This window comes from Camelina sativa, chromosome 9 (genome assembly GCF_000633955.1).
Source record: "Camelina sativa cultivar DH55 chromosome 9, Cs, whole genome shotgun sequence".
Classification (NCBI taxonomy): Eukaryota; Viridiplantae; Streptophyta; class Magnoliopsida; order Brassicales; family Brassicaceae; genus Camelina; species Camelina sativa.
The window spans coordinates 15,064,451-15,073,749 of NC_025693.1; the positions used below are offsets into that span (position 1 = coordinate 15,064,451).

Here is a 9,299-nt window from a genome sequence, read left to right on the forward strand (position 1 = left end):
ATATTCTCTTTAAGAAGATTCCTTGGAATATTCTTAAGTGTATTCCACAGATTCACTAATTAATCTATAACTTTTTTGTAAGCTACTTATATTTAATCTATAACCTATTTTGTAACAAACTTATAAAAATTATATAGTCTACAAAAAAAAGTTGTGTACTTCCGTTTTATTATATAGGGGATTGTAACAATACATGGAAACTAAAGATTTTATTTTGGAAATTCTTTAAATCATTGGAATATTCTCTTTAAGAGGATTCTTTGGGATATTCTTAAGTGTATTCCACAGATTCACTAATTTATCTATAACTTTTTTGTAACCAACTTATATTTAATCTATAACCTATTTTGTAACCAACTTATAAAAATTATATAGTCTACAAAAAAAAGTTGTGTACTTCCGTTTTATGCCTAACAATATATATTTTGTAACAATACATAGAAACTAAAAATTTATTTTCGAAATTCTTTAAATCATTCGAATATTCTCTTTAAGATGATTCTTTGGGATCTTCTTAAGTGTATTCCACATATTCACTAATTAATCTATAATTTTTTTGTAACCTACTTATATTTAATCTATAACCTATTTTGTAACCAACTTATAAAAATTATATAGTCTACAAAAAAACGTTGTATACTTTCGTTTTATTATATAGGGGATATGCTCAAGTTAGAACAAATATTGTTCTTTTGTGCATTAATTATTATATTTACAATCTTTTTTTTCTTAAACCAAAACCTAGATCACTCACAATCACAATCACAACCACAATCAAGCCAACATTTAATTATAATCTCGGTTAAGTCATAAACCATTCTTGACCAATCATAAGCAAATTATATACAATGAAAATTGAATCTTAATACTCATGGCTAATAGTCTAATTATATTAAGATAGTGTTATACGACGTCGACACAAATGTTCTCTCTGCTTCCATATAACCATTTTAAAGTAAACAAAAGAGAGCCATGTGGAAGAATTCAGGAATATAAGAGGCATGGGAAGATCAAATAATCTAGTGATGGAGCTAAATCAATCATTAACCCTAAATATTTTTATATCTTTCTTTGATTCACTTCTTGTCAAAATCCATTGTTTTAAGAACCCTCAGCAAAGTTAACTTCTCATCCCAAACTCTTTTCTCAACTGATCGGCTTGTTTCCCAATGAGAGCATGAGTGAAACAAAAAAACCTGACGAAGCTGTTTCTTCCTACACAAGCTAACTTGCAAGGTAGTGTTTTTCACTTTTTCCCCTTTCGACTCTTGCTGTTTCTTTCACTTTCCTAGAGGGACTTCTCGAGAAAAATGAAATGTTTTTATTTTATTTTTGTGTTCACTCTTTGAGGGTTCTTGTCAAATTTTTCGCGTGTGGTTAAATTGTGAGTAAATATATATAAATAATGAAATATGAATACTAGACGATATAATATAAATATATATTGCATGATTGATCTTAGACTAGTTAATGTCATATTACATGCATACAAGGAATAAAAAATGAATTATTTGAATGTCAGTTTTTGTTTATGTGAAAGTCACACATCACCTGGCGGCAGTAACATATTTTAAAATTCTACTGAGTCTGATTTATAATTCTCCAATCATAACATATAATTTCAAAACTTTATTATAAATAGATTTTTCAATTACCAGACTTTTTTTGTTTCTTATTAGGGGGTGCGCATACACAAACCTGTTACCTGTCTCAAAATTATGTGCGTAAATCTTTAAAAAAAAAATTATGTATATATTATATTGAAGTTTAAAAAGATCGACCATTTTCTATAAATGTTATAAAAATTAGGGTCTTTTCATCTAACGAAAAATTTAAAAGAAAAAAAGACTAGATGTTTATACATTGTCGGCACATGCTTTGATGACACAAACAATTACCAAACTTACCATGCAAAAAGTTACTGTTTCCATCTTTAAAAAAAAATTCTATTATACAAATAGTGTGATAAAACTGTTTTAAAAAGCTTCACTTCTATTAAATCAATAAAATGACAAGAGTATTGAAAAAGACAAAAGATTTTTTGAGTTGAAATCTATTTATCGATCGAATAAAGAATCGAGTCAGCTACTGTTTTTGTAATAACACCCTCCATTTTCATACAGAAAAATGACTAAAAGATGCATGTGTTGTGTGGTTACAAAAAAAAAGTATTGGAACTTTACAACTTTGTGTCGTTTTCTTAAATTTACCCCCCGCTTCATTAGGAATTGTCACTCTCAGTCTTGGCGTATTTCCAGTTCATATCTCATTTGATCAATGGTCCCATATACCATAACTCTGTTCTTTTTAACCAAAAATCTGATTTAATAACAACAACATGCATGTAACCTGCATCTGCATGCATATACACACATATATGTATTCATTATTTCATTATCATGTTGGGTATGTCTTGTCTATTATTTCCCAAAAGAAGACACCAAAGAGAGCGAGATTCTTGTTATCCATGATAACAGTTTTGAAGATCCAAACGAAATGATTGAGTGATTCATTAATTATTTATGGTCAACATCAAGTAAAATTAGTTAGACTATTCTATATTTGTTTACTAAAACTGTGTGAATGAATAGTCTCTTAAATATCTCACTAATATTAATTGCTATTTTAGTTATATTAAAACCTTAAAGCGTACTAGGATTAATAAAATCATTTGCAAACTTCTAATGAACCTTTTTCTTTACATTACATCTCTCTTTATGATCAAACATATCCAACAATATTAGTTAACTTTCACATATCAGATATTTGTATAGGCTTTTCATTTTGAGAAATCAATCCAGCCATCTACCACAAAAGAACTTGGTCATGTGTCCATTTTTAGAAAGCATTAAAATATTATAACATCTATATCTATATATATAAAATATCAAACTATAATAAAATACCAATTTTATTTGCCGATTCATGTACACATGCGTGTGGTCTCTATGTCTATCCACTTAACTAAATTACATATAAACTTATTTTTGAGCCACAATTTTTGTTTCGTTTACTAGAGAAGCTAACAAGATGGAACCAACAGAGAAACCATCGACCAAACAGTCTACTCGAACTTTACCTAGAGACACTCGTGGCTCTCTCGAAGTATTCAACCCTTCAACTCACCCGGCCCGAATCGAGAGCCCCGTGTTCCGTCCAGAACCACCAACATGGCAAAACTGGAGTGATCCACGTGGCACCAGTCCTCAACCCCATCCCCAATTAGAACAAGAACCATCTCCTTCCAACCCTGTTCTGCCAGATCAAGAAGTCCCCGTCACAACCTCATGGATGGCTCTAAAAGACCCAGCACCGGAGAAAATCTCCAAGAAGACGATCACCGCCGAGAAACCACAGAAATCAGCGGTGGCGGCAGAGCAGAGAGCGGCGGAGTGGGGATTGGTTTTGAAGACCGACACAAAGACGGGAAAGCCACAGGGAGTGAGCGTTAGGAACTCGGGTGGAACTGAGAATGATCCGAACGGGAAAAAGACTACTTCACAAAGAAACTCGCAGAATTCTTGCCGGAGCTCCGGTGAGATGTCTGACGGAGATGTCGCCGGAGGTAGAGGAGGGATTCCAAGAGTATCGGAAGATCTGAAAGATGCGTTGTCTACGTTTCAACAAACGTTTGTGGTTTCAGATGCTACTAAACCTGATTACCCGATTATGTATGCAAGTGCTGGTTTCTTCAATATGACTGGTTACACTTCCAAAGAGGTCGTCGGCAGAAACTGGTAAACACTAATTTTTATAATTTAAAGCAATTCTCACAAAAATTATATTTCATTTTTTAGTAACCAAAAAAAAAAACCCACCAATACTACTAAATGTTAGAGGAATTATCAAAATTTTATATTTTGTTTTCTATTTTTTCTCAAACTATTTTTTTTTAATAATATTTTCTAAATATATAATTTCAAGTTTTGGAAAGGTTACTAAACGTGTATGAATTTTTTTGAGTAATAGTATTTTTGGAGGTTGTTTCTTTTTTTTTGGTAATATTTTTGAGTAAATTTTCTTCTGAAAGTTAAGCATCTTAATTATGAAAATTCTTCAAATATAAATTTATGAAAATATTGTAATTTTGTTTTTTGTTTTTGTTTTATTGTAGCCGATTCTTACAAGGATCAGGGACAGATGCAGATGAGTTAGCAAAAATCAGAGAGACATTAGCTTCTGGTAACAATTATTGTGGGCGTTTATTGAATTACAAGAAAGATGGGACCTCTTTTTGGAATCTTCTCACCATTGCTCCCATTAAAGACGAGAGTGGCAAAGTTCTCAAATTCATCGGGTTAGTCCTTTGTTCCTTATTCTTAACTCGTTTCAGTCCTTGTTTCAGTTTTGTTTTCAGCATTACACCCTTTTCGATGGGACTGGAGTGTGTGGACCTTTGGTCCTTTGTGTTGCTTTCTCCGCAATAATTCAATGAAAATTGTGTCACTGGCGGATTTGATCGTCTGCCATCCAATCCACCGGCCGTTTTTGTTTTTTTTTTGTCATATATATATATATATATTTTGTCATTTTTTATTTTGTTTTTTTTTTCAAAATTTTATATTTTCCATCGTAAATTGATAGAATGTATATACATATATATATATATATATGTATATATATTATGACATGATTTTTGGTTTTTGAATATTGCTAATTAATAAATTAATAAGGTAATGTGTACTAGTTTTTGACATTATATTAGCATAAATAAATAAATAGAGTTTGCACACACAAAAAAAAATCTTGTAACCTTTTCAAAATGGATTTTGGATTTTTTAAAGAAATTTTAAGAACTCTCAAAATCTAGTTTTCTCATTTTTTATACCGAAACTACTTTTCTACAATATTCATGATTGGATAAATAAATGGTTTTTACTTTTCTATAACATTGATTGGATAATTAAATGGTTTTTTGTTTTATATTAAAAATAAATTATGGTTAAATGAGTTGGTACCAAAATTCATGCTAAAAACTAGAACCATTCAAAGGCCTATATATTAAATGAAATCTAAAATCAGAATATGATTTGAGGAAGAAAAAAATAACAAATATGTTTTGTTTGTTTATATTTGGACCAGAATGCAAGTGGAGGTGAGCAAGCACACTGAAGGGGCCAAAGAAAAGACTTTAAGGCCAAATGGGCTTCCTGAATCTCTTATCCGATATGATGGTAACTACATTTTTATTTTTGGTTGTTTATATATACTTTTGTAATGTTTATTAAAATATTTTTGCCAATTTTGTTTTGTAATAGCCCGCCAAAAAGATATGGCAACGAACTCAGTGACGGAGCTGGTAGAAGCGGTAAAGAGACCTCGAGCACTTAGCGAATCGACGAATTACCATCCCTTCATGACAAAATCAGAGAGCGATGAACAACCAGCGAAACCGGCTAGGCGAATGTCCGAGAATGTTGTTCCTTCTGGCCGAAGAAACTCTGGTGGCGGGAGAAGGAACTCTATGCAGCGAATCAACGAAATTCCCGAGAAAAAAACGAGAAAATCATCTCTTTCTTTCATGGGGTAATATATAATAACTCAAAAAATCTTACTCAGCTCTACTTCTTAATTACAAGATAATCCTTTGACCTAAATTTTTTTTTTTTTCTTTTGACCTAATTTACTGTTGTGAACTCTTTGTGTTATAGGATTAAGAAAAAGAGTGAGTCTTTGGACTCTATGGATGATGGATTTATAGAGTATGGAGAAGAAGACGATGAGATTAGTGATAGAGACGAGAGACCAGAGAGTGTGGATGATAAAGTGAGACAAAAGGAAATGAGAAAGGGTATGGATCTCGCTACTACACTCGAACGTATCGAGAAGAACTTCGTCATCACTGATCCTAGGCTTCCTGATAATCCCATTGTAAGAACAAATGTTTGAAAACAAAGAGAGGAATGGTTATGTTTCCATTTAGATTTGTCTGAAAATGTTTTGTTTGTCCTCTATTTCTAGATTTTTGCATCTGATAGTTTCTTGGAGCTTACGGAATATAGCCGTGAAGAAATTCTTGGCAGAAATTGCAGGTATTTTGTGAATATGAACTTAGGATTCTTCAGCAAAGATCCGAGAATATATAGGGCAGTGTCTTTAATCTCTTCTTCTTTTTGGTTTATGGTTTTAGGTTTCTGCAAGGTCCAGAGACTGATCTAACGACGGTGAAGAAGATTCGAAATGCTATTGATAACCAAACCGAAGTTACGGTTCAGCTCATCAACTACACTAAGAGCGGTACTCAATTAGTTGATATATCCTTAGATAAATCTGACGATAAAAATATTTAGTTTCTTAAGTTGTACATTATTTTCTCTGTTTCCAGGAAAGAAGTTTTGGAACATTTTCCACTTACAACCTATGCGTGATCAGAAGGTACCACGCTTAACATATATATCTTGTACAATACGTCACCTTCAAGTTGACCCTCGGATTGTTTGGTTTATAAATTCAAACCTTAAGATGTTTACTTTGATATGTTTTGACAGGGAGAAGTACAATACTTTATCGGAGTCCAACTAGATGGGAGCAAGCATGTAGAGCCAGTCCGCAATGTCATTGAAGAAACCGCTGTGAAAGAGGGAGAAGAGCTGGTTTGGAACCCTAAACTATTTAATTCTTTGATTTTCATTGTAAATCAAAATTCATGTGGTAAAACCTAAATTTCATTTTCTGAATCTGAATTCTACAGGTGAAAAAAGCAGCTGTAAATATCGATGAAGCGGTACGAGAACTTCCTGATGCCAACATGGTAAGTGATTGATTGAGGATATGAACAGAAGAAATTTATATTATTGTTTATCAGAATATAGCTGACTGAATAGTTTAATTTGTGGTGTCTTGTTTGTAGACGCCAGAGGATTTATGGGCAAATCATTCAAAGGTTGTTCATTCGAAGCCTCACAGAAAAGATTCACCACCATGGAAAGCTATCGAAAAAATATTGGAAAGCGGTGAACCGATTAGTCTGAAGCATTTCAAACCAGTGAAACCTTTGGGTTCCGGTGATACAGGAAGGTCTGAAAGTCTGACCTAGTGAAACATTTTACAAAAACGTTTTTTTTTGTCATCAAACTTAAAATGTCCCATTTGTTTTTTATCAGTGTGCATCTAGTGGAACTCGTTGGAACGGATCAGTTGTTTGCGATGAAAGCAATGGACAAGGCTGTTATGCTTAACCGTAATAAAGTAACTACAATAACTTGTAAAATCAGAAACCTTTTTTTTTTTTTTTTCTGCTGTATAAGTAGCAATTGATGACAAAATTTTGGCAGGTTCATAGAGCTAGAGCTGAGAGGGAGATCCTAGATTTACTTGACCATCCTTTTCTTCCTGCACTCTACGCTTCATTTCAGGTCAGAAGATCTGTGTGCACGTATGTAATATATATACATATGTCTCTTAGTCTTAATGTTGCTGATGGATCATGTTTTACTTTGCAGACAAAAAAACATATATGTCTTATAACAGATTACTATCCAGGAGGAGAACTCTTTATGCTCCTTGATCGACAACCTAGGAAGGTCCTCAAAGAGGATGCCGTAAGGTACAAGTGTTTATAGCTCAAAAAAGTCTCAAGATTTTGTTTACTTAAATCGTAAACTAAGACAAAACCTGAAACGAATTTTTAGATTCTATGCTGCTCAAGTTGTCGTTGCACTCGAGTATCTTCACTGTCAAGGTAAGCCGTTCGACCTCCTCTTCAATTAAAAAATAAATGGATGTAAAGGAGTGATTCTGACATGATACTAAGTGGATTTTTGTAATTTTTCTTAAACTCAGGAATAATTTACCGAGACTTGAAACCAGAAAACGTGTTAATCCAAGGCAATGGCGATATCTCTTTATCGGATTTCGATCTGTCTTGCTTGACATCTTGCAAACCTCAGGTTTAATATTTCTCAACCTTCTTCCCTTAAGATTCTTTCCAAAGACTTCTGCTAGGGAAATTGCTCATGTATACTAATTAGGAGTGTCTAATGAATCTTGCAGCTGTTGTTACCGAGTATAGACGAGAAGAAGAAGAAAAAGCAACAAAAGAGTCAACAAACTCCAATCTTCATGGCTGAACCAATGCGTGCATCAAACTCGTTTGTTGGCACTGAAGAGTATATTGCTCCGGTTAGTGTAATATATATACCAGCTTAACAATACTGATTAAGATATTTCCTCTGTCTTAACCGGTACGTGATGTCTTATATGGATAGGAAATTATATCCGGGGCAGGACATACGAGTGCAGTGGACTGGTGGGCTCTTGGTATCCTTATGTATGAAATGTTATACGGATACACTCCTTTTAGAGGCAAAACAAGACAGAAGACTTTCACCAATGTTCTTCAAAAAGATCTAAAGTTCCCAGCTAGCATTCCTGTAAAAGATCAATCATTATATTTATATCAAGTAATCGCATATAAATCAGAGATTATAATTAATGGTTTTGTTATATGGTATGCAGGCAAGTCTTCAAGTGAAACAACTGATCTTTAGGTTATTACAACGAGATCCGAAGAAAAGATTAGGCTGTTTCGAAGGAGCAAACGAAGTCAAGAATCATTCTTACTTTAAGGGAATAAATTGGGCTCTGATTCGATGCACGGTAAGCAACTTCATACGTTCTATTTTACTTGGTGTATAAGAAACAGTTTTTACTTGCGAAATAAGGAAAACCATCCTTTTATGAGCTATGTTTTGATCTGCAGAACCCTCCGGAGCTTGAGACTCCGATATTTTCTAGTGAAGCAGAAAACAAAGATGAAGTTCTGAATCCTGAGCTAGAAGATCTTCAAACGAATGTTTTTTGAGATCGATTTGAATTAAATGTTTCTTGTTTTTTTTTTGTTTCCCGCTTTCAGAACCATTTGAAACTTTGTTTGTTTTTTTTTGTTTTTTCAGTTTACCATTATCTTTTTTAATTTATTTATAGTCCCAAGTGTTTCTTGTAATTTAATTTGTGTTATCTTTTAAGAAGAATTTTTGTATGTCAATAAAATTAATCAAGTCTTGCATTTTGCTTGTTTGTTATTGTATATTGTGATAAGTTTGCTAACATTAAAAAGAATCGGACGTTTCTCCTAATCTAGTCATTTCTTTAAAGACATCTAAAAAGAGTTTTGAAAGCTACAAAAACAAAGAGTAAAAAGCAAAAATTATTTCAACAATGTAGCATTTTTAATAATAAAAATTACTGAAATATGAATATTTATAATTTATTATGAATTAAAACTATAAATTGTGTATATGGATGATAAACAAATTAACTGATAAAACTTAAAAAGAATTAAAACTAATTATATATTA

The 9,299-nt window shown here is 32.5% G+C and overlaps 1 protein-coding gene across 1 annotated transcript; it reads left to right on the forward strand.

The window, feature by feature from the left end:
- On the forward strand, positions 1,156-9,021 carry LOC104711036 (phototropin-1). Its single transcript, XM_010427705.2, has 21 exons — positions 1,156-1,236; positions 3,018-3,737; positions 4,115-4,297; positions 5,083-5,174; positions 5,259-5,526; positions 5,652-5,871; positions 5,962-6,032; positions 6,131-6,237; positions 6,326-6,375; positions 6,489-6,593; positions 6,692-6,751; positions 6,851-7,017; positions 7,104-7,188; positions 7,275-7,355; positions 7,443-7,546; positions 7,632-7,681; positions 7,783-7,889; positions 7,993-8,121; positions 8,208-8,372; positions 8,458-8,598; positions 8,702-9,021. The coding sequence occupies exons 2-21, from the start codon at positions 3,031-3,033 to the stop codon at positions 8,801-8,803; spliced, it is 2,994 nt and encodes a 997-aa protein (XP_010426007.1). The 5' UTR covers positions 1,156-1,236; positions 3,018-3,030; the 3' UTR covers positions 8,804-9,021.

What these genes read in the sequence shown, in the direction of transcription:
- LOC104711036 (XM_010427705.2), top strand. Translation starts at nt 3,031, where the DNA reads ATGGAACCAACAGAGAAACCATCGACCAAACAGTCTACTCGAACTTTA. An exon ending in ATCTCTTATCCGATATGATG is followed by an intron (nt 5,175 to 5,258) that starts GTAACTACATTT and finishes GTTTTGTAATAG; the next exon opens with CCCGCCAAAAAGATATGGCA. An exon ending in TCATCTCTTTCTTTCATGGG is followed by an intron (nt 5,527 to 5,651) that starts GTAATATATAAT and finishes TTTGTGTTATAG; the next exon opens with GATTAAGAAAAAGAGTGAGT.